This window comes from Triturus cristatus, chromosome 4_2, assembly GCF_964204655.1.
Source record: "Triturus cristatus chromosome 4_2, aTriCri1.1, whole genome shotgun sequence".
Taxonomy (NCBI): Eukaryota; Metazoa; Chordata; class Amphibia; order Caudata; family Salamandridae; genus Triturus; species Triturus cristatus.
In genome coordinates this window covers 745,380,792-745,407,033 of record NC_140586.1, presented here as the reverse complement: position 1 = coordinate 745,407,033, position 26,242 = coordinate 745,380,792, and the positions used below count along the sequence as shown (strand labels likewise).

General features: G+C 42.8%; 1 protein-coding gene across 2 annotated transcripts in view; it reads right to left on the bottom strand.

Annotated features, from left to right (window-relative positions):
- Positions 1 to 26,242, bottom strand: part of FAF1 (Fas associated factor 1) — a 1,868,643-nt gene that overhangs the window by 1,653,451 nt on the left and 188,950 nt on the right. For both annotated transcript variants that reach the window (XM_085602652.1, XM_085602654.1), the window contains exon 3: positions 12,492 to 12,538. In XM_085602652.1, the coding sequence (XP_085458778.1) occupies positions 12,492 to 12,538 (47 nt within the window). The remainder of the gene's footprint in view (positions 1 to 12,491; positions 12,539 to 26,242) is intronic.

The following is a 26,242-nucleotide window of genomic DNA, read 5'->3' as shown; positions in this document are numbered from 1 at the left end:
GTCACTGGCTAGTGACCTTGACTCTGTCCCTTCTGCTTGCAGGTTTCTTCTCTTCTTGATCCCAGCCTTGGGATCCACCGGACACTCTTCACTGACTGCCTGTCAGCATCTTTCTTCAGGCATCCATAGGAGTCGACGACGAAAACGACGCATCTTCACCCCTATGCACCCGCAGCCTGTGGGCTAGGTAACTTGGGTACTTCGGTGCTCATCAGGATAGTGACTATCCTAGTGTCTAGTTTTCAAGTCTCAACTTCCTAGCTACTCCGGAAGTGTCCTAAATCTACCGTTTTCTAAACTGTACTATTGCTATTGACTTTTACGCATTACGCGTGAGTGTTTCCACTCTGCACACGAATCCCGTGGGCCTCCCACTTCCTAACTAACGCTAGTGTAGTGTAGCCCCAGCGATTCCCTAGGCCTAGGCCTATTCTATTTCCGTGACAGTGGTTCTTATACCACTTACTTAGTATATGGTTTGCGTGGCCCCTAGGGCCTAACTGTATTACTTACCTGTGTGACTTAATGTATGCATAAATAAGACTGTGTTGTACTTACCTCTAATCTCATAAAGAGTGCTGAGGGTTTGCTTAGAATAAATACACTTTATTTTATATATATATCTGTTGTGGTGTCCTTTCATTTGCTATTCAAGGGATTATATATGGTATCACAGCTGGCTTCACATGCCATTCAGAGTTTAGCCTAAGACTGCTCTTGTCCATGCTACCACTAGGATAGCTGGTCTATAAGGTTGACTTTACAACCAATCACCATAAGGGTATTTGGACTGATATAAGGTGTACACTATAACTAGTGACATCATACATCAGGCCAACTTCTCACAACGGCCCAATAGACATGCGGTGTTTACCGACCGCAGTCCCAAGCTGGCGGCAAACAACATTTTGTTCCCAAGATGGTCCAACTTCTTGGATTCCCTTTCTGGGGGAGCGGTAGGGAATGCGCTCTTAGGAGTGGAGGCTTGGACCACCAAGCTCTCCGGGGTGGGGTGTTGAGAGAGGAAAGTGGGATCGCCCAGAGCCGGGCGGTGGTGTCAGGCAATCATCCTATCCATGGGTGCCCCCGTGTTGGGCCTGGACCATGTGCCCAAATGGACATCTGTAAGGGCCTCATTAAACGGCAGCAGGGGCTCCGTAGAGCTCGCCGCCGGTTGAAGCACCACTGTCAGGAGGTTAGTCCTGACCACCACCGTAGGAAGCTCAAGGTTGAGAGCCTCGGCCGCACTACGGAACGGAGTCTGACGCTCCCTCCTCCGTAGCCACGGTAGACTACATGCCAAGGTTAGGAGAGGTGTCAACACCAGTGGCATCCCCCAGTTCATCTCTCCAGTCCTGCTCAGATTCCATCTGATCAGTTAAAGGGTCACCTGACCCCCCCCCCAGTCCTCCTCCTCCTCCTCAGGTTGCCAATATGGGTGAAAAGGGACCCCAGGAGTGAACAGGGACACAAAAACCCCACTCGGCGCTGGATTGGTCTGGTTCGGGTTCACTTCGAGATGGAGGCCTGGGTCGACACCGGCCGGGGACACGACCGCCGTCGGTTGCGGTTCCTGTGGAGGTGTACTCAGGTCACCTGGCGCAGATCCGGATCCAGGCTTGGATCCACGGGGGCCTGCCGGGCCGGAGCCTACGGCGGAGAAGGCCTAGATCCCCCAACCAAGTCTGCAGGGTCATTAGGCACATCGGCGGGTTCGGGTAGCCCAAAGATGGCAAGCATCGCTTCGTAGAAAGTACGAAGTTGGGCGGGAGTTGCTCCGGGTCCCAGGAAGGGAGGGAAGCCCGGAGTCGACGACTAGGGCTCCAAGCATGGAGCCGCGGGAGGGGCACCGCCCGCATCCCTCGTCGCATCAGCTGACCGACGGGGAGAAGTCGAAGAGCGGCAGTGCTTCTTCAACTTCTTTTTGTGCATCGACTTACCCGACCCAGAGTGCAAAGACTTCGATGACTTGGACAAGTGGTGATGGCTCCACGACCGGTCCCTCGACCTCCCTTGGGACCGCGAACGGCGCGGAGCCGACTGCCGGCGCTCAAGCAACTTTCCCGCAGCGCCTTCGGCGCCATCGACCGGCAGTCGGAGCACTAATTGGGCGCGTGGTTGCGCTCCAGGCAAAAGACACACGCGGTGCAGATCTGTAACTGACATCAGTCGGGTACAGGAACTGCAGGCCTTGAACCTGGGCATCCCTAGTGCACCAGGAGTCGATAAGAGAAGAAAATGGCAGTGGTTACAAGAAAAGTCAGCAACTCCGTAACAGTCTTCCCTCAATGTTTCAACAATATACACTTACTAGGTGTGCTCTATGTAGAACACTGTGCCATTTATCAGTGTCCGTCCTATATGAAGAAAAGAATTCTCTTTCCCATATACAATATAATTATATATGAATTACAGAGCACAACCACTTTTACCTGACTTAGTAGTCAGTATGATTTTAATATACCCAGATTCGGCACAATACAAGTAAAAAATTATTTGTAAACAAGTATTGATAGCAATTTAACATAAGTTAGAAAGTCCTTGGGAGTCTTGATGTAGTTTACTCGAAGTGCAAGTTGAAGAAGCAGACAGCCGACACGTGTTTCGTCTTTTGATAGGACTTTTTCAAGGCTGTTGAAACAATATACAGTTGTTTGACTTTTTATAATAAGCATCCAAAGTTTGAGGATGCAAATCTTAATACGTTATATCTAGATAAAACAATGAGATATCTGTTAAGACCAGCTAAAACGTCATCACTTACAGTGTAAGGAGACAGTGTTAATCAAGAAAAGTGAGGTTTTGTTACATAATGGCACCTGGTATAAGCAACACCAAGGTGTTGCCATGGGATCAAAATTCTCCTCATCCATAGCGGACCTATTCATGGGATGGCTAGAAAAAATTTATATCTGGTCCAAGTGCCCTGCCCCCCCTGATGGAACATGTATTATATTGGGGGAGGTATATAGATGATATTTTGATGATTTGGACAGCAAATGGTGATCTACTGCAAGAATTTTGTGCCTTTCTAAACTCAAACAAATGCAATATCACATTCACCTATGAACAGAATAAAAAAGATCTCCTTCCTGGATTTAAAATTGTATTCCAAAGGTGGTTCCATCTTGTCCACACTATTTAGGAAACCGACAGCGTGCAACTCAGTGTTGCACGCAGATACAGCGCACCCCAAGTCACAGGTGGTATTTATACCACTTGGTGAACTAACTCTAATAAAACGTAACTGTAGTGAGGATGACAAATTCCAAGAGGAGATGAAACATGTCATTGCTAGGTTTAGTTCCAGAGGTTATGATCAAAAAGTACTATATGTGGCTAAAACAAAAGCTTTGAGACTCAATCGGTCAAAACTATTGAGAAACAAATCCAAGAGAAAACGGCGGACAAAATTTAAAGATAAAATCTCTTTGATTACACCATACAATTCTGCTAGCCATGTGCTGTACAAAATCTTAAATAAACACTGGCATGTATTACACTTAGATCCGATTGTAAGTGAAGCTTTACTAACTAAACCAAGCATCATTTTCAAATGTGGACAAACATTACGAAATGTTTTTTAGCCCAGTTTTTATAACCCCAACCGTAACAAGAAAGGTACACATTGGATGGGGGCACCCCCAGTAGGTTTCTACAAATGCGGGCATTATAATGTTTGCCAATATGCTTGTGACAAGAAGAAATGTTTCAAATACAATACACAAACCATGTATACACTTAAATCGTTTATGAACTGTAACACCAAATTTTTAGTGCATTGCATTGTTGGTCCATATGAAAAAATGTACATTGGCAGTACCACCCGTCCGATGAAAGAGAGATTACAAGAGTACATTAGAGCAATCAGAAATAACACTGATTACCCTATGGCTTTTCACTTTAAGTCTGTCCCTGGTTCAGCAGAACTACCCTGGGTAAGATTTCATGAGATCGAAACTGCTTGGGACAATCAAAGGGGAGGGGATAGAATACATTGCCTACGTAAGTTGGAGGCAACTTGGATCAATAGATTAAGGGCAGTTGAATATGGACTTAATACTGACAGGAAGATGTCAGTTTTTCTGAAAGATTAAATTCTGGAATAGGGTAGGTTTCATCGGTCTAGTCTAAATGTGGAATTGATAACTGTACCTGGATACAGAGTAAGAAAATTGCAATGCAAAGATGTCACAACTCTTTTGACATTGATGCATTGTTGAACTTAATGAGATATTGCTCTATGTTAAGGATTACTGTGCATGTTGGTCTATATATATTATGGAACCCATATGTATTCATTCCATCTCTGTGTCCAACTACGAAGAAGATTATTGTCTTTTTATGTGATGATAAACATAACATCTAAATTATATTACCCTCTAATCAAGTATTTGCAAAAAATGCTTATGAAAAAATATGAGGTCAAAATACGTTGACGAACACCATGAAGAAGATGACTGTATTTTTATGTGATGCTATACATACTACCTAAACCATGTTACCCTCTCATGAAATGCTTATGGAAAAACGGTTAAAATATGTTGACAAACACCGTGATGTGTAGTATGCGAAGACTGTCTTCAACCATATTACAACGGTGGTTGGGTTTTCACTGTCTCACTCTCTTATACTTGCTTGCACAATGCATGCACTATGACAAGATCCGGTTTTTGTGCCAGATACTAATGATAATTTGCGCTTAATAGACACACTATAACTTGGTATGTGGCTATACTTCTTGTTTCCGTTGCTTAAACGATATCTCTTATATGCTTTCGCCATATAAAAAGTGTTATTGCGGCTTGCATAGTCTTTGTACGGAAAAACTAAGAACTGATGACATTTCTTTTCGCGAGGGTTCACCTCTTTACAACGGAGTTGTTCTGTTAAATCGAGTCTAACTGTGGCAGAAAGGCTACACGGAAGAGTTCTCTCCATATAATTTAACTTTGCATATTACTACAAGATGGCGCCGTTGTCGACTTTCGATTTCCCTGGTTACTCGCTAGCATCACATGATCGATTGCAGTTTACGCAACGTGACAATTACATAGTAGACGCTTAGGCAGAGTATTTATAGATAAGATGTAGCCCGTACATTCAAGGACGCCACTTTTTGGAGACGAGACATGTAGAACATGATTAAGGTATAGAAATAAGTGCTTTTGTAGTGGCTAGGAATTGCGGGTGAAAATTGTGCTATTGCAGTGGTTCGGTTACTTTTTTATTTGGTTATTTCAATTTTCTTTAATACAAGAAGCGAGACGGCGGATTCTTGTATAATACTTATATGTAAATAAATATTTTTACTCATTTATAGATGACGGGTTAGACATTACCGGATGCTTTGACCTCAAGAAATAAGACCATGAGTCCTGAATTTACCACAATTCAAAAACGATTGACAGTACAAGCTTATATCGCATCAGGTAGGCGCTCAATGTTTATCGATTTTTAAAGGGGCTCAAATTGAGGTCTATCTGTAGCTCTACTACTGTTTATAACATACTCTTTTCTTCGCAAATTACTACAATGGCAAAAGGTAACATGGACTCTGCACTCAAATGACTGATTCACGGGTGTAATTTTAGCTAGCGGAGTGCGACATAATGAACTTCATAATCCCCAAATCAGGATAGATAATTATAGAACTTGTTATAACAAGTCAGTGGTTATGTCTCTCTATACTTGGTTATTTGAACCTCCTTAAATATGAGATGCGCGTCAGTGGATCCATATATATATATATATATATATATATATGTGTGTTTTACTTAATTTTTGATAACGCGCTAAACCGTACCCGATGTCTCGACGTTTAAAAACACGACTGCGAGTGTCGAACTTACTAGAACTCGAATAATACTGAATACAAGCTCATATCGCATCAGGTAGGTGCTAAACACCAGATGACTCTGTAGGGGCTTAACGGTTACCTAGAGATCTATTACTGGTTATTTTACTCTTTCTTTTCGTAACTGATTAATATTGGTAATCATTACTTTTGTTTTTGCATTAAAATACTGCAACTTTCACTTTGCAACTGTGTACAGGTTTTCTTCGTTACATCTGAGCCTTTTAATTGACTTGGTTTTATTTGGATTTTTAGAATACGGTCATTGGAGCATAGCACCCATTACTTATTCTGAAAGTTTCCTTTTGTATGCACCATACACAAGTGGATCGCTGGAGCAACTAGAATGACTTACGGTATGTTACTCTAGATGCATTCGACGGAAATACTTACCGTGATCTACTTTCCATTTTTGAGGTGACAGTCTCCGGTTTAGAGTGAATCCAACAATAAGAATGAATTCACAGACTATGGCTCTGTTTATACAATTGACATTGTTGTAAGACCACCGCATATTCGCATTAATGTAGATTATGTTTGATTATTTTGTGTATTCTCCGTTATTCTAACTACAAACTGACCATTTGTGATGCATTAATAAGTCTCTTTCCTATTGATAGCCATCTTGTATGCGATATAATATGGAACTCTTGTTCTTTTCTAGTGCACCATGGATCCTTTGAAAACATTCGGGGTCTTTCGAAGAATATTTTCACCTACTGTTGTAGAAATACTCAGTGAGGTATGTTTCTTAGTCCATTTTTTCTATTATAAAGCACTGGTGAATTTATTTGGTTAAATAAAATCTCTACACGATTTATGTTTCGATATAACCACTCTTGTATTAACTTTGTAGGGATGCACATTTCTTGTGGAGCACTAACTTTTTGGACGGTTGTCATCTCACTTTTTCTTTTATATTTTTTTCATTTTCTTTATTTTTCTCCTAAACCATTCACACTTGTTTGAGTGTGTTCCTTTCTATGGCGGGTGTTAAATTCTGACCTTACACAAAGGTGATAGTAACATCTCAAAACCTCACTTTTCTTGATTAACACTGTCTCCTTACAGTGTAAATGATTCGTTTTAGCTGGTCTTGACAGATATCTCATTGTTTTATCTAGATATAATGTATTAAGATTTGCAGCCTCAAATTTTGGATGCTTATTATAGAAAGTCAAACAACTGTATATTGTTTCAACAGCCCTGAAAAAGTCGTATCAAAAGACGAAACAGGTGTCGGCTGTCTGCTTCTTCAACTTGCACTTCAAGTCAACTACATCAAGACTCCCAAGGACTTTCTAACTTATGTTAAATTGCTATCAATACTTGTTTACAAATAATTTTTTACTTATATTGTGCCGAATCTGGGTCTGTTAAAATGATACTGACTACTAAGTCAGGTAAAAGACATAAGTGGTTGTTCTCTGTAATTCATATATAATTAGACTCAGAAAAGAAGTTGACAAAAGTCGAGAAAAAAGTCAGTCAAAAAGTGACTGGAGGTAACGCTCTCTCCGGATATGCGCGGGCTGGTGCGGAAAAAGAACTGACATCAGCGCGCGAAGGCGGCATCTAAGTAGCTACCGCGACGTCATCCTGGTGACACGACGCCACCACCTTCCGACACGCAGAGGTACTGCTGCCAAAAATCTTTCCGGATCCAGTCTGATGCCTGGGGGTAGTTCTAAAGTAAGGAATCTATAACTAACATGTTTCTTTCAGATGATGGCCTAACAGATGTCTTCACTATCTAGACCGAAAAGTCGACAACTACACCCATTTTCTTTGTGAATTATTCACTTGAGGAATTGTTTTTTGTTTGATCAGTAACAATTTCTTGCTTTGTATATTGTTTGGAATAGGTGTCCACATTAGTGATAATGAGATGCATGCAACAACAAATCATTTGTAAATCTCAGTCACTATGTGTTGACATATGTGTTAGTTTTTTGTACCCTCTGAAAGGTTTTTCATTATAAAATTACGACTTGAAAAATCTACACCCGTGTAAAATTATCTGTGATAGATTTGTTCAAGTTGGAATAAGCCAATTCAATTTTTAAATAACTTAATGTGAGCTACTGGATAGAGCTTGTGACCATTGTTTGCCTACTAGATTTTAAGTAAGACAATCCCTTGTAGGCACATTTACCAGCCAATACACTTTTAGAACGTTGGCATTTTCTTACTTTAACCATTCTGTGCCTTCTGCTAGTCTCTAAACACGTCTGGGGTGGGTGACAGCTGGGCCTGGTGCATTCCCTTTAGACAGCCTGTCTTGCCTCGCCCTCAAGATAATAGAGTTCACAAAATACCACTCCCACACGGTGGCTCAAACACGACGAGGCAGGAGACATAAAATGCAACAACACCTAGAAAGAGGTTTAACTTTACAAAATGCTAAGACTCCCTTTTTAGAATAAGGCTTTCGGTTTTATTTAGGTAATGCTCTCTAACTGAAAGGCTTTCCCAGATGTCAAAATGAGTAACGTTCATATATACATACATTTTTCTTTTATTTATTTTTTCCTCTCTCTCGCTCTCTCTCACATATATAACATACTTGGTAAATGCAACAGTTAAATGCATGAATAATAATGAATAAACAAGGAGCAAATAATACTGGACGTCCTGCAAGAAATAAGAAAGATATATACACTAAACACATCTAATGATTACTTTGGATGTGCACTCAGACTCACAGACACATCACAAAGAAAACACCTCAAATGATCATAGCCACCGGCCACACATTACCATGGCAATGATCAAAACTCAAACACTTAACCTGGTGCAAACACTGCATCTTAGCCCACTCCAGACCGGGAGAATTTAAGAGCTGGGGATAAGAGCCTCAGCAACCAGGGTTCCGCTGTACCGAAGTAGACATGTCCGTCCCCATTCAGATTCCAAAATCCCGATTTCCAAGTCAACAACCCTCAGCTTTATAATCGCAAAACACACTATAAGGTTCAAGAGTCTTGCCCTCTGCGCCAAGGAAACTTACTGGAACTGTCCAGTTTCCATGGAAGCATTCCAGGGCAAAAGGAGTTCCCACGTTCCCTCTACATTTTCACATGTCTCAGCCTTTATCTTAACGAAGCTTACAAAAGCCTTCCAGGGTACATTCAACAACCTCTTCTCCAAAACAAAACAGTCTTGAACGTGATTAACCCCAACAACTTGCAAACACTCTGGGGGCTCATCTGTGTGCACAGAAAAGCTCAAGCGAGGAAGAGTCAGAATTCAGGATGACATGAGGCCATGTCAAAACCAATTGTAAGAACTTCATAATAGTTCCCAATGTACAACACAATGCACATTTGTGCATCACTGCTAACACTACTACACTTTGAGACCAAAAAGTACATTCCACACCTCACGCTTTCTCTCTCTCATGGTTTCAAATGCACATCCCACATGTTCTGTTCTTGGAAAGGCTGTTCTACTCTGTGACAGCTCCCACTTCAAAACTACGAGAAGAAATCTTCAAGAGAACAAGGCATATGCAGGACGCCGTACATTCAGGATAGGATAAAATAACACACCAAAGTCAATTAAAATGATGGTAGTCAAAGGTCATCACGTGGGGTCAGACCATAAGAGTGCCTCTAGCACCACACAGCCACACACGATGGGAGCCTAGGTGTTACTTGATGGACCTTAATGGGCCATCAACTGACTTGATGGGGAAGGGGCGTGGAGGGTCAGAGCTAACCACAGTCCCACTTGAATAGGCTGGGCCCTGTCTCCACAAAATAGGCCAAACGACTCTGTATTGTCACTCCAGCCAGCTTGCAACCAGGGCAGGGGAGGACGGGGATTCCGTGCACTTCAAAGCCGAAGTCTAGAAGCTTCTACCACCTTTATGGAGCATGGCACCAAAGTATAAATACTGGACCTCAGACACCACTGACCTGCTGCCCTCCTTGCCTGTAAGTAAGAACAACTGGACCAGCATCTCTCCGACCCAAAAGTGACTCCAAGGTTTTGCTAGCTTATCTCCTGTTTTCTTTAGTCTCAGGTCACAAAAGACTTCAAACTCACCTGCTACACCACCTGGACTCTTCCATCTATAAGTCCACCCTGCCAAGTGGTGCCACCCAAGCCCTGGACCCTTGGAAGTAGGCCTAAGGTACTCTGCATTCTGAGGTCCTACTCGGAACCACAGACGCAAAGCCTTGCAAATCACCGCTGTGCAGACCGCGCACAAGAATTTAAGGTACTGAGTTCAGTGGGCACAGGTGGGTCCCTGTAGCCAGCACATGCTCTATACCGGTCGGCCTCAGCTTGTGACTTTGTTCCGGTCTGGCACGACCAGAAAAACACAGTTGGCACTTTGCACTTGTATGCTAATTTTCATCCAATTCTTAAAAATTCATATCTTAAGTTGTTCTTATTGGATTTTTGTCAATTTGCTCATTAAATGAAGCTCTATTTTTTAATAATGGTGTTTTCACTGTTTTAAGTGTTGAACAAATACTTTACGCATTGCCTCTAAAGATAAGCCTGACTGCTCTGTGCCAAGCTACCAGAGGGTACGCACAGGTTAATTTCGGGAACATATTTGACTTACCCGGACTAGGATTTTGGTTCCTGTTTGGATGGGGAACATACCTCTGCCAACCAGTAACCCAATTTTAAACAGCCAACAACTGTTCCAGCCCTTATCTTTGATTCTTGGAAATTCAGTATGTTCCCTCCATTTCTATAATGTGTGAATGGTGTCAGATCAACTCACAAATTATTTGCATATATGATCAGTCAAACCAACTGAATAATTGGGGTTATTCGATATAGAAAAACACCTTAGGAGTACATATTTAATATGCATCTCTTACCTGTGTTTTCTAAGCACAGGTTTCAGCACTTTTTGAATTCATAACTTCTTTCCTAAATTAGATTTATAGAACTACAAACATAGCAGATTGTCCCAAACAATGCTGATGACACTTAGGTGCTCGTTCTGATTTTTCAGTAAACTTTTTTGGGGGTTTTATTTTTTGGAGAAGTTATTTCATAGCACACCAAATATTTATGACTGTAAAACAACTATGCTAGGCTTTTCCACATCACTTCACGCAATTATGTATTGTTTGCTACGAACACTGATTATCTAATGACTTCAAAGGAAAACATATTTCCTCTTGATATCCCGGAGTAAAGCTGTGACATTTTGGAAAATATGGTGTTTATAAAAAAACATTTGTAGATATGATACACACATGAAATAATTTGAGTCGATATAGGTAATTTTTCATACCTAGTTTGATCAATTTTAGCGGGAATCTTGTTTTACTTTGTAAATGTCTGGCGGATCCTGCCTCTAGATCTGAAAAGTGCCAAAGGAAGAATCAAAGCAAGGTACGATGTGCGAACCCTGGTTTATATGGATAACAGGAGCTTACATTCAGCGCAACATGCAAGTTATTTTCTTTCAGCAACACTCTTTCTAGTGCACACTCTAGCTAACTGCAGATCCTTCCATTTGTGAATCTCCTCAGGTGCCAGAATGGATCCAGAAATCATTGCAAGGCTCCTAAGCGCTTGAAGGTGGTGGTGTTAATCTAAATCACAGCTCTGGCTTGCCTCCAGAAATCATGATACAGACAGTATAGAGACGCTACCACATACAGTGGCCGAACCCCTGTCCTCATCTCCTGATCAATGATGAAATCCATTCTCTCTTTCAGAATCTCTGAATTCTTATTCTGCATGTCAGCAGATCCAACGAGGGCTCATACTGATGGTTGCCAGAGAACAGGCTTGCAGGCGGATGACTGTTCCACAACTAAGAAGCAGTTCTGTAGATCAGCTACTGCAAACATCCAGTGGCAATAAGACTGATAACAAATGTTACAGCATAAGCTTACCAAGCTGAAGGAATATGTGCAAGGGGCAAAACAATACCGCAAAGGCACATGAAAGATCCAAGAGCTTTTAGGGTCACAGCCCAATATTAAGAAACTGTAAGTGTAAGAGAAGAAGTTTCTGATCCATTAAAAAAAGGATGTTAGAGAAGGGACACAGACACACAGGAAGTGGGCTGGGTTCCACGGTTAACGGAGATATGCATGACCAGTACCGGCGTAAAAAACGTTGTATTAGCGCTTCAGAAACAGTCTGCAATACTGAAGAAAGTTGGCAGGCTATCTGTAAATTTGGAAATGGTAGAGTCACAAAGTTTGAGTAATGCAATTTATGTCTAAAACCATGGTAAAAAAAAATTCAAAGCTGTTAAGTATAGGAAACGTTTTGTCCTTCCTTAGTGGTAGGAAGGAAGTTAATCAGTGACGGGAAGGATTAGAGGGATGTCACGGATGGACAGTCATTTAGAGTGTAAAAGCAAAGTCTATAATATCTACATCGGACAATGAAGGGTAGGTAAGCAGTACACCGAATAGTTTTATTCAAGCTATATTATACACAGTAACCTTTCAACAAATTGTCTATTACCAGCAACAATAGTGCAGAGTATTAGTGGTCAGTTGTTCCCACCAAAGATGCAAGTGTATCATCCGCATTCCAGCAGTAAACTTAAAAAGAAAATCTGTGACAAATGCCGATTACTACCATATGGTCACTGGACTAGTGAGCCAGCTTTATAAAGGTAAAGCAAAAATGTGCATACCTCTGAATGATCCCATTTTCTTGTGGGATTACACCATTAATCGCTGCCTGGAAGAAAAAAAGCAAAAGTAAAAAAATTAAATATTGCTAATGCAATCCAAAAGATGTTATGCAGTACAGAATGCATTATAAGTTTACTTCACTTCGTCCAAAGTGAACTTTTTTACATTTATTATATACCTGTAAATGATTGCAATTAAGTGAACATTATTTTAAAAAAGCTTTTAAAACTACAACAAAGAAATATAAAAGATAAAAGTAGAGGATAACATTAAGAATGAGGATTGATGATTAGTAATCACATCAACTGCTCTTTTGAGCACTGTGGGCTCTGCTCACACTGGACATTTGGTGTCCGGACTCTATTTTATGAAATGTTTTTGAAGACCAGAAATATTTCTTTAGATGAGAGATCTGTGGGAGAAGTATCCATTAGTATATCAAAAAATATTCTGTTACATCCATTTGCAGTTTAAAGGTCATTTAAATTAGCACTAAAAGTCAGCATTTTTCCTGACTTTTCGTTTTTCCTCAAAAACCTGTTATTTCGTCCTCCGTATTAATGTAGGAAGCAAAAGTATGCTTTCCTCTTCTAGTTAGATGGAAGCGCTTTTCAGAATACTTTTACACTACTTTCACATTCATCCTAAAAACATGTGCATCTCTTCACAAATGGTCTGTGAACTGGATGTATTCCAACAGCGCTCTATCCAAAAGTCTTTTATTAGATTTTCTACAACAGCTCCTTTTTCCCCTATGTAAGTATTATGCCTCAACCATGCTCTAAATCACATATTTCAGAAAACCTTCAAGGAAAAATAAATAAAACAAGGAAACTTATCGAAGAATCTGTTTTGTGAGTAAAAAGTAAACAATTCTCTATGTAACCACTCTATCTTTAGACCCAAAACAGTTATTAATGAACATTAATTTCACTTACTTCACTGAAGTTAGTACCAGAATTTAAGGCTCTATCCAGTTAAGGAATAATGCCAATTCAGTGCGTCCTGAATTTATAGATACATTTGCTTATTAAGCCATTGGTGCCCCCCAAAAAAAACAGCACACATGTAGCAAATTCACAATGCAGTAATTTCTTTAAAACCAATACCATATACATATACTAACATTTCCAGTATCTAACTTCAATAATCCCAAATGAAAAAGCTTACAAATAACTTTGTAATACAAATATTACTTTTTCTAGAGATTTAATACTACTCCTTTTTAGGTCTCGGCCTGGCGAAAAGCAGCGCATGCGCTGCCCTGCCATGTCATGCCATGCTGAGGACCTTTTGGAATCGATACGATTCCTGCGTACACGCGGGGAGACAAACAAGACAAAAGATGTGCAAGCAGGGATTGGATGCTTTACCGGCGGCATGACACTCTGGGGACTTTTTTTTTCGCCGCCAGTAAAGCAAGTCCCCGTGTGCACATCTTCTGTCCGCCTTGTAAAGAGCCCGCGCTTGTTTTACAAGGATTGGCAAGGAGCAAAGACTTCCTAACTGGAAGTCGCAGTCCCTGTTCACAATCATTGAGTGAAAGTGCCACATTACACTGGTTTGTCCAACAAAAACTGTACTTGAGTGGGATGTTTCTGATGACAAGGAGCTGATCTAGATCTTTCTTTTTTAAATTTCCAAATCAACAAATGCTAATTGGGGAAAGTGAAAGGTCTTGTTTGCTGGTGCTATGTATTGTGCCCAGGCTCGCAGCTACTGCTTTTTCAACACGCAAATTGTGCACATTGTGGAAAGGTGCATCCGCTGTTTGTTATCTGCTCAAATATTTACATCCTGTCTTTGGCACCGAGCAGCTGAAAGAATTCTGTTCACACTGAAATCGAACAATAGCAAAAGATATGTATAAATAGATGCATGAAGGCCCATTCCTGCCACATCAATGCTCGCACCAAGCTTAAAATGCGACACAATGAAAATACATAAATTATTATCACGTTTGTTTAGAAATAGGTATCCGTTTTTTTTGTAATGATATGTGGATAACGTTTGCAAAATTACACTTATTTTGTGAAATACATTCCAGTGATCCTGCAAATATCTCTGCAAGAGTAGAACTCCCCAGGAAAAGTCACAGGAGCTACCGGGTTGACTAGAAAATGTCTCTCTGCATGACGTGTTCTAATTAAACCAATCTCCTGCAGGTTATAAAACACGCAAACGTTTGGATTAAGAAAAATAGTGAAAACTTGCACTTTTAATGGTAGTCCTTCAATGTTTATGGTATGTTTACTACTCACTCTCTACTCACTACACTCTACTCATTACACTCTACTACTCTCTACTACTCACTCTCTACTACTCTCTACTATGCCCTGGGTACATTAGTACCATATACTAGAGACTTACAATGGAACACCAGTAGCCAATAATGGAGGTCCAGAAGTACTTACTATGGTCAATTTAGGGAAGAAGCACAGTGACTGGGGTCTTGATAAGCAGGATCCCAGGCAGACTAGTTTTTTTAAAAAAACACATACTGACACCAACAAAAAGTGAGGGTAACCATGAAAGCAGATCCTACTTTCCTACATGACTGCTATGAAAATCACTTTTCGACCACAGCACATTTAATTATACTTTCAAAATATTTTATTTTGGCAATTGAAACAAACTGTTCATTATATCTGGGACGGGAAGGCTGCCCTTTCCGTATGAGCTGGGGATCCTGAAGGTCAGTGGGGATGTGGGGTTTCAAGTGTATACACGACTTGCAGTCCTCCAGAGCAGCCATGTGCTAGGCTCCCGCTTGGTGCTTCCTGGGGTGGCCACAAAGCACTGTGGGTCGGTAAGACCAGTAAATAGTTACCATTGTGGTAAAGATGCAACGTGTAATTTTAAATGGACTGTAAGGGGCCACCTGTATGGATGCTGACCAAAACCTACACTGCTCCTGGTCTCCTATTTCGTACTTCAATGTGCGCTTTGGCCGAACTAGTGGTGGATGTAGAAATAGCAGTCTAGCTTTAGTATAAAGCACTATAAATTGACAACCACAGAACCCAATCGAACAATACTCCTAGGGGCTGCCCTTCCAATTCTAACTGATAATGATCCAGAAGCAGTGACACTTAACTCATGCATAGGAGATACAATGCAACATTTGTAATGTATGCCTTCATAAAGGTGAAGTGCTGCCCACAGTTTACAGTCCAGAATGATAAGCCATCCTGCACAATGTTGTCTTAAGTGTGCACTGTCCTTCCAGTGTACTCTTCTTCTATTAATACAATCATTCTGTTCACAAGACAATAAACTCTAAGTAGTATGTGTTCTGTGTAGATGTGCACATGCACGTTTATTAATCCCTCACGTTTGGTACCATTTCCAACCCTCAGCCTGCTCTAACAATCTACGAGAGGTGAGCAGCAATGCTAATAAAGTAGCTACTATTCAAAGCTCAGTGTGGGGGCGGGTTAAAGCGACCATGCGGTGGTTAGTCACAAACTTCAAAATACAAACTATCAAACAAATGAGTATTCTTGAATACCTATTCTTGGCAATGGATAGACATCCAGGGCTGGACAAGACAACTATTTTCTCTTCAATGGGTGTCCCCTTTAAGACTTATGTTCTCGTGGCTCCTACTTGAGAGGTTAGAGGCCACCGGTTCAGCCCCACATGGTAGAGTACTCTCATCTCAATGGTGGGTTAAAGTCGGTGTGCACCCCCTGCCGATAGGTGCAGGTCGTGCAGTACTTGCTGTACTCCCCAAGAACAGCAGTAATGTGGCAGGCAGCGAGCACCAGGAGCAGGCGGCAGCAGTGCTGGAGCAGCAGCAATGCCTTGGGTCTACAAGGTCCTCCTGCTGCAGCAAGAGAAGGTGCTTTATGTTCAGCATGCGCACTGCTAACGCCAGGCGAGACCTAAAAATTACTACGCTGCAGGAAGACCACTCATCTGGAGCTTTGATGGCTTAAATTGTAAATGGAGCAAAGCCACAAAGAATAGGTTATCATGAAGCTGCTGGATTAATAAGACATTTTGCTCTTTGATAGCTTCTTGAAGATGTACTGGCTCACATCACTCTGTGAATCTGTGTCCTATTCCAGAAGACTAGCCACCACAATTATGACCCCATCTCTTTACTAGGCACATACTGAGTAATTTGCTAGCCAAGTACAACATGACCACATAGTTGTTCAGTCTACTTGAATACTGCCAAAGGATTATGCCGAACTAGTCTCAGATTGACTCAATTTCTGCAACGGTTTCAATTATTTGGAAGGTGCCTGCCAGGGCCCGTTTGGGGGATCACGAGATACGGGGCAACAGCCATGTGGGCCGAGGTCATTTATCTCTGATGTCTCAGGGTTTGTCCTACTAGGGCTCCGTAAACTGGGCCAAGTTCATCCCCCTTAAAAACTTGAATCTCAGCTGCGTCCCGCTATAACAGGTTTCTCCAGGTGGTGGTGGAGGGAGGGGGTGGAACAAGCTCAGAACTCTACAATCACCCAGCAGTGCAATAAATGATTGTCTAAACCAGAGCTAGTGTGGTGTAAATAAAGTACTTTAATACACTTAAAGAAATTCTACACACTACAAAATGCTTTTACTGGATAACTGGTGCAAGGTCACTTTATCCTGGTGTAAGATGTATCACCCGCCTCCACTTTCTCTAAGCATACAATAGAAGTTCAGTGTTATCGCCGCCCCACCAGCGCCCCTCCTAGCATTCAGTACTGTGCCCTCAGTCTCACAGTTCTCTCACCACAGCCAAGACCTCATTAGTACTCTGTTGGCTGTGACCAGGTCCGCAGAATGCATCCGGTAATTCCCATTACTCGGGAAAGGAGACGCGCAGCTTGCTAGTAAGTCAACACTGTGGCTTGGCTATGACGCTCAGTAGGTTTGGTGACTCCCATCAAGGCCTGCCTGTGGGCATGCTCTGGCACTGCTGACATCTCAGATTGTTGCATATCCTCTTCAAGGCACTGGAGTGAGTTTGGCAGTCCTATTCAGAGTGTGCCCTCTTTGACATCAAGCTCTGTGATGTCCAGCTTGGTCTGCCTCAGGTACAGTGTATGTTCTTCTGCAGCACAATCAGCTTTGGCAAAACTACAGCACAGTGCCATGGACCGACCACACTTCAGGGTCACAGTCGCATTGTCCATGTGGTATACCACTGCAGGCAGGATAGGCGATGTTCCAAACCAGGAGCACACTGGTTGCTCTCCTTTTGAGTCTCTCTGGATGGAAAGACCCATGCTCAGCTGTTCAGCTCGTCCTGCAGGGTTGGCTCCTTCCCCTTCCCTTCCCTTCAGGTAAGTCAGTGCCAGGTGTTTCAGGGCAGTGACACAGCTCTCCCTGGAGGACCGACAACAGAGGCATAAGGAGGTGTAGGCTTTCTGTGCCTGGTTATCAATAGTCACACACAACAGAGATCAGGAAGGGAGATAAAGGGCTAGCCTACTCTAAAGAATAAATAGCTTACAGAAGAAACTGCAGTCCTACCTTTATCTCCCACAAACTACTAAACGGCTAAGCTCATGTGTCTAGGTTTCCTCTCCCAAGCACACTTCCCCTGTCTGGGAAACAACATCACCTCCATCTTGTGCATCTGAATAGGACAGGGGCTTCCAAAATGGTACCCACAGGCCTGTATTACTCTAGTTCACTCACACACTGTATGCACCACAAAGGGGGACACACATGCATTCACACAGACATACACTGGGATGTTAGTGCTAGGCTCCATGTTAGCGTTTAGAGGCATAACTTTACACAAGTGGGCCAATAGCCTGCACCCCTCTTGACAGAGATAGAATGATCTGGTAACAGTTACAGATTTTCAAAACACAGTAGGCTACCACCACCACGGTACATGCTAAATCCCTGACAGGGATGGTAGTCCATTATCCAATAAATAAGGCATGTTCTGTACGCCTCTGCAGGTGTAGGAAAGGCCCAGGACCTTACTCATGTCAAAGGATACACCCTGGCCATCATGCACACACTAAATTAGCATGAGGCTGGGCCAAAATCAAAAACAGAGATACCACATACAGTTGAGGACTTAGGGCAGGGAAACAGGACTGTACATTATACTGGGGAAATTCCCATCTCAACAGTGCCTATATAATGTTTCAGCAGCAACCCATTCCAATATATTAGGGATCCGATCTTCCTCTAGCTGGTTATTAGCATCCTTGAAGACGGCACTTTGGTTTCTAGCTAGTTGATCATAAAGAAGGACAGGAGTAGGCCCTCCCTTCACAAGGTTTCCTCTGTTTTCAAGATAAATCAGGCTGCCAATGTGGAGTTGAATAAAACCTTAGTGGCATCTGCCTCTGAGTTAACAAACCAGGTGGACTGTACATCACTACCGATGAAGACATTTTATTTAAAGTCTTTAATAAAGGGCCTAAATTAATAACCTGGGCATCTCCATTGCAATTTGTTATTGCATTTAACTTTCCACTTTTATTTGTCTTACATTACCAGCTACTTTCAGGCATTCAGTCGAACTTCAAGTTCCTCTATTAGATTGAAGCTAGATGAGTGGTGGCGGTTGTAGGAGAGTAGGGTCTGCTTTCTATGTTCACCCCCACTTTTTGCTTTTGCTTTACTGGTTTTCGACTTAGATGTGGCTGTGGGCCTGCTAATCAGACCCACAGCCCTGCTGCTCTCTCTCTAAATTACTACTATGTACTTTAGGTGCATAACCCATTTGGATAGGATCACCTTATTGGCCCCTGTACAGTGTACCCTAGGTACCCAGGGCATAGGTGTACCCTAGGCCTACCAGGGGCTGCAGCATGTATTGTGCCACCCCTGGCCTGGCCTTCCATTTTGACACAACTGGCTGATCACTCAGCTGGGGCAAGGTCGTGTAATCACCCCTTGCTTAGGTGTAGTATTCCTATACCTAACTTACAGATAGACACATGTGTACCTATCAGTCACTCCTATGGCAGGCCTTGACAATCCTGGAGGCAGAGTGCTTGGTAACATGTGAGATGGTGCTCTAGCATGAGCTGAGCCTGTCTGCAGCTTTCGGAACCTTGTCCTTATAGCTGTTCTATGATATAGCCTACCATATACTCTTAAAGTGCCTTATAATCTTAGACGGTTATGGTAACTATGGTTGGGCTTTATCAAAACATGTCGTGTAAGGTGTCTAACACTCGGGAATAATACCCCCATGCCATTTCTGGACATGAGAATATTATTCCCCCCTTCTAGAGGGAAAGACATGTTAAAATCATACTTCAACTGTTAGCCTCTGACCAAAGCCTCAGCATCACAAAATGGATGCTGCTGCCACGACACAAGTCTGACCTCCTGCTGCTGGGAGTGATCCCAGCCAGGGAGGCCTGGACAATAGGTTTCCTGCTTGGGGAGGTGCTAGCACCTCCCCAGACAGCCTTTAGTGTATTGGGGCAGGGTGGGCTGAAAGGAATGAGACATGCCTGGGGCACACAAGGTGTTCCTTGCATAGTCCAGTTCAAACCGGCGCTGGGGCACTCCAGCCCCAGCTCTGGCGCGAAACTGGACAAAGGGAAGTGGGTGTAACCACCCCCTCCCAGGTCCCACCCATAAGGCGTGACCTAGCAGGTATCCCAGCCCCCCAGATTAGTATAAGAGTGGGAGTTGGGCCTCAAGACTTCAGATTATCCTGAACCTGCAAAACTGAACAGAAACTCTGGACCTTCGACATTCGACGAAAGAAGAAGACTGAAGAATCTCCCTTGTAGCCAAGGAGTGGCTACCCTGTGCAAACAGGCACCATCAAGTGACTACCCTTTGCTTTGTGAAACGTTCGACGAGGAACCGACTGCAGAGCCCGACCAGAGCCTTGATTTCCAGACTTCTCCGACCCTCATCCACATCTGCAGCAGAGCTGAGATCCGTGGAGGCGACGAGCGACGTGGGACCGGCTACCTGGGAAAAGTGGCTAGTAACTTACAGCGCAGCTTCTGAGGTACCCTCGAAGTTGTGCACCGGGGATTGAGAAGCCCCAACCCCAAGCACCATCTGCACCGAAGATCAGCCCCCCACACTCCACGAGTCCTGCGTGGGGCCCTTCAGCATTTTCCTGCTTGCCGCGTCTGTCCGGTTGCTTGCCCGCTGGCTAGTGGCCTCTGTGACGACGCTCCCTGAAACCTTCTGTGCTGGTTTGGCTCCTCCAGACTGGCTCCCGCTTCTCTGCAAAGAAGAAGCACCCCAGACCTTCCTGGTCTGCACCAGAAGCAAGTCCCTTGTTCTTCGTGGGTTCCGCTTGCCAAGGCTTGGTGAGTCCTAGTCCAACTTCGACGCCGCCGACAGCAAGAGCCTTCGTGGGACAGCTCGCCTCCTGGTCCTGGTCGTCCTCGACGCTTCCTGGTCCTCCTGGCTGCAGCGACAAGCTTCACCTTCACCTGCAACTCTTCACGACATCGCCTGGTTCCTTCCTGGTTCCACGTGGTCACTGGCTAGTGACCTTGACTCTGTCCCCTCTGCTTGCAGGTTTCTTCTCTTCTTGATCCCAGGCTTGGGATCCACCGGACACTCTCCCCTGACTGCCTGTCAGCATCTTTCTTCAGGCATCCATAGGAGTCGACGACGAAAACGACGCATCTTCACCCCTATGCACCCGCAGCCTGTGGGCTAGGTAACTTGGGTACTCCGGTGCTCATCAGGATAGTGACTATCCTAGTGTCTAGTTTTCAAGTCTCAACTTCCTAGCTACTCTGGAAGTGTCCTAAATCTATCTATTTCTAAACTGTAACATTGCTATTGACTTTTACGCATTACGCGTGAGTGTTTCCACTCTGCACACGAATCCCGTGGGCCTCCCACTTCCTAACTAACGCTAGTGTAGTGTAGCCCCAGCGATTCCCTAGGCCTAGGCCTATTCTATTTCCGTGACAGTGGTTCTTATACCACTTATTTAGTATATGGTTTGCGTGGCCCCTAGGGCCTAACTGTATTACTTACCTGTGTGACTTACTGTATGCATTAATAAGACTGTGTTGTACTTACCTCTAAACTCATAAAGAGTGCTGAGGGTTTGCTTAGAATAAATACACTTTATTTTATATATATATCTGTTGTGGTGTCCTTTCATTTGGTATTCAAGGGATTATATATGGTATCACAGCTGGCTTCACATGCCATTCAGAGTTTAGCCTAAGACTGCTCTTGTCCATGCTACCACTAGGATAGCTGGTCTATAAGGTTGACTTTACAACCAATCACCATAAGGGTATTTGGACTGATATAAGGTGTACACTATAACTAGTGACATCATACATCAGGCCAACTTCTCACAGCGGTGGCTCCACAACCGGTCCCGCGACCTCTCTCTCGAACAGAACTTCGAACGGCGCGGACTGCCAGGCCTTGGGAAGCTTTCAGGACTGCTTCCGCAAAGACTTCGGCTTCATGGCCCGGCAGTCAGAGCAGGATTTCAGGTCATGGTCGCACTCCAGGCACCAAAGGCAAACGAGGTGCGGGTCCGAGACCGACATCAATTTGTGACAGGCATCACAAGCTTTCAAACCGGTCCGACGTGACAATCCCTCCATGCACCAGGAGTAGATCGACTCAAAAAAGATGTTGACAAAAGTCCCAAAAAAGGATTCAATAAGTGACTCGAGGTACCGCTCTCTCCGAACATGCACTGGCTGGCGCAGAAAAAGAAAGAACTGACGTCAGCGTGCGAGGGCAGCATCTAAGTAGATACCACAACATCATTCCAGCGACCAGGACGCCAATAATGAACGTAGAGTCGACCGAAGCCCCCTATCGACGCGCTGAGGTACAGCTGAGGAAACAAAATTCTCTGGATCCAGTCTGACTTCTGGGGGTAATTCTAAGGTGAGGAATCCATAACGAACTGTCTCTTTCAGATTTCTTTTGATTTTTTTCTCTATTGTCCCTGCTTACTTTAAGAGAAGGCAATTTTCAAATATGTGTTGTATTGCAAAACTTATTAATGTTTTTCCTTTTAGTTACTTTTTCAGGACACAATTTGCCTTTGATTAGATGATCTACTTCCTTTTCAATTTGAGCATGTTACTTTTTTCCTTTGATTCTTATTAAAGAGCAACTCCTTTGGTTTAGACACTTCACTTCTATTTCCTTTACATTTAATCCCATTGCACAGAGTTGTTTTTTGGATGCGTGTTAAAAGATAGAAACACACAAGATATATTCAGTATAACCAGTACCCACTGTAATTAAATCATCAATCTAACAAGAGGTTACCCCATAGGTAACCAGAGTAGAAGGATTTAGATTTTTTTGCACCAATATCATTTTCAGCAAGCTCGAATGTTTCCCTTTACTCTGTTAAAGATTGAATAACTGCTTGCAAGTAACACTGAAGCCATATCAGCATTAGCATCCGAGCTTCCATAATCAATAGAGGCATGCTGTTGGGTTCTGCTGCTGTCTCAGCTCCAAAAGAATCTTTGATGTTTTCCATGGGTATAGATCGTCATAGAACAGATTCATTATTGGGCCTAGACAAGTAGTTAACTGCAAATAATACTCTACTGTTTTCTATAACGGTTTTCAGAAATGTGTCTGGCTTTCTTTAGTTTGAAGGCTATCCTCTGTGGGAAACAGCAGTTTCACTAATTTGAAAGACATACTGAACTCACCTGACACTCACTGTATTTCTGTTGATGGGTGACCGAGAAGGAAATCTGCCAAAAAGTAGTGGATGTCCCTCGCCCTATTTAAAGTATTAGAGGCTCTACGAACTCTACACATTGCAGAGACTGCATAGAGACCCATAAACTCAAAATAAAGCAGAGTAGATATGTCACGCTTTCGTTATGACTATATAACCCCACACTTCTACAACTCCACTTCCTCCTCCTTGACTCACATTGCATCACATTCAAGATCCACCGCATCAACTTCAAGGCAGTGAACTCAACATCACTCTACCCAGCAGAAAAGACCGAAAGATGTATAGTATTTCTCTTCCTTATTTCTCTTCCTTTTCTGGACTCCATATAAACAATAACTGTTCCCCCTGTATATCCTATTTGAAAAGAAAACAAGCATTTGCAATGCAATAGGTCTCGCATTTAAGCTATTGCTTTTATGCTTTTATTTAGGTTTTAAAAACCAAAACATAAATAAAAGTAATTGTGATTTACAATGCCAATAGCTCAAACTTGCGAAATGCGAGACCTGTTGCATTGCAAATGCTTGTTTAGTTTTGAAGCGACTTTGCTATATTTTATGTGATATTTGTTGTGTGATTTTCAGGACCCGGCTCGTGCACGTGCTGTAAGCTCGGCCCTGGCTCTGCTCTCCCTGCAAATATGTTTGGCTCGCCCACCTCTGCTTAGAGCTGTGTGCCTCGTTTAGGTCCGACCCGTTTGAGTGCGTATTAACCCCCTCCAGCCCCACACAAACAGAAACGAGTGGTGCGCGCGCGTGCCACAGCGAGACATGTGGTTTCAATTATCGCGCCCGTGTCTGGGCACGATAATTGAAACCACATGGTGGCGGTGCGGGTAACTGATACCAATAGGCCATGGGCGGAGCAATGCGCCCGCCTTTGGCCAATTCCGTGCTGTCTTTGTTAAAAAGACGCACGCAAAGGCCAATAGCGTGTCCCAAAAGGAAAAGCACACGCACGAGCATGTGCGATTCCTAGGTCAGTTTTTGAAAACCCCTACAAGAGGTTTCTCACTGCGCACAGCAACGCTAGTCGCGAGACCTAAAAAGGACTGTTCCTGCTTATGTCTCTGTTTCAATTCACAGATGTGAGTCTTACAAGCTTACTGAACACTATTGCAATTTCTCTGGACCTAAGAGCTTGAAAACTGCAGTATTCTGTGTTCCAAAAACATAAGTAAAAAATGCTATATTTTCAGAAGTAAATTGATGTATTGGAGTTAAACAGAATTAGGTCTCTCTAATAGTGCTAATAATGTATCCTTTTCAGGACTTAATTATAGTCTTTTATATTACGTCAGATTAAGTCAACAGAATCAGTAATGTTTCAGACAGTGAGTATCTGCTTTCTGCCATCATTTATAATAATATACAGTAGCATCCTTTCTATTCTCGTTCACACTTGTATATTTTAATCCAGAACACAATGGGATTAAACATTCAGCCAAAAGCCCAAAAACATGAAGCAACCAAATAAACATCACTCTTCTATTCTATGCCAAACATTTTCTCCAGTTGTCGGACTTCACAGAACTGCATTGCGGGTTCACTTGAAGGACTGTGAACCAACATGAAAGAAAGGACCTCCTTTGAGACAAGAGTCTGACTATATTCTTTCTAAAAACTTCCCTGCCAACCCTCTTGCTCATTCGTGCAGCTTGCAATTCAATTGGGTTGTTTTGGCTGCTTGAGACAGGTGCAACCATAACTATGTGGTCCTGGAGGAAATCTTCTTCACTACTGCAATCGAGACCAGGACCTCAGCAAATCTCGGTAGATGGTTTAGATTCTGAAAGAAGGAAGAAAAAACATACATGCACGACGGTGGTTGGTCAAGTACTAGCTCTTCGGCTCTGATCAGGTTTATGAAGTGGGCACAATCAGGAGCAGATAGTTAGCATCCAAGCTAGAACCAGCCAAAGTGTAACACTGATGTCATAGGAAAGTATATTAAATAACGTGCCAATCTCTAGAAGAGGACAATAAAAAGCCAAAGGACTAGATGAGGGACAACTGCACAGTTCTTTTTCAGACTGCGATAAAAGTAATTACATACGGGGTTAAAATTGCCCAGGAAATGTGACTAAGGCCATGGTAGAGAAAAAACACAAAAATGCAATTCCCAGAGGAGCGAAAAACACAGAATCAAGTGTGAAAATTGGCAGGCATTTGTGAACACTTTATTTTCTGCAACCATCAAGACAGGCCTAAGAAAAACATAGGGTAGCAGCATGTCATTCTGTGGCTAGCCCCATGGATACTAAATGACAACCAGCAGGAAAGGGCAATAATACAGTGGGAGCCGACTTTGAGGATTCATCCTAAGGGTAAGCTCTGAAGTTCATGGACCATGCAAGTGTTGTATGGTCTCGGGGGGTTAGGAATTTCTGAAAGGAAACAGTTGGAGAAAGAGGTTTAAGAAATCACACAAACGTTGTATAAGGATACCTGGGGTATGGTCAAAGGTCTGGTGCTGAAGAGAGAACCTCATTAGGAGTAAGGAAAGAAGGATGAAATAATGACAGCAAAATTGCAAAGAAGGTCTCTGGGATCCACCAAATGCCACAATATCAAAGGCAAAAACTCCAATGGTATAAATCAATGAGGATTAAGCCAAGCTGCCGGACTGAGAATGGAAAGAATAAAAGGACAGCATTATGGTGTGAAAGTTTTTCTGACACTTCTCTTTCGTTATCTTCTAAGAATGGCGAGTAAATGTGTCAGAGGAGCTCAGTGACTAGTTAGTTCCAGATTCATTGGGTACAGTGAGAGAAAGAGGGGTCGATTCAAACGTCTTCTGAAGGTTAGTATTTGCAGGAGTTTCCTAAATGAGAAGTGCACAAGATCTTGTTGACATGCTTACTGCATGAAGAGGATTGTATTTAAATTTTTATTAATTTAAAAACTCTAAAGACCACCTTCCAGTGGCCTCTGAGTGCCCTCAAGTATGGGTATGTATTGGAGAGGCAGATCGCATTATAGTGTTGTGGGGTTCAACATGGCCCAGGCACAAGTCTACATTTTAGCTACACGTTTAAACTTTACATCTTTTTCTAAATTATTGCATTTACACAATAATATAGTTAGAAAGTATTCTGTATGCAGC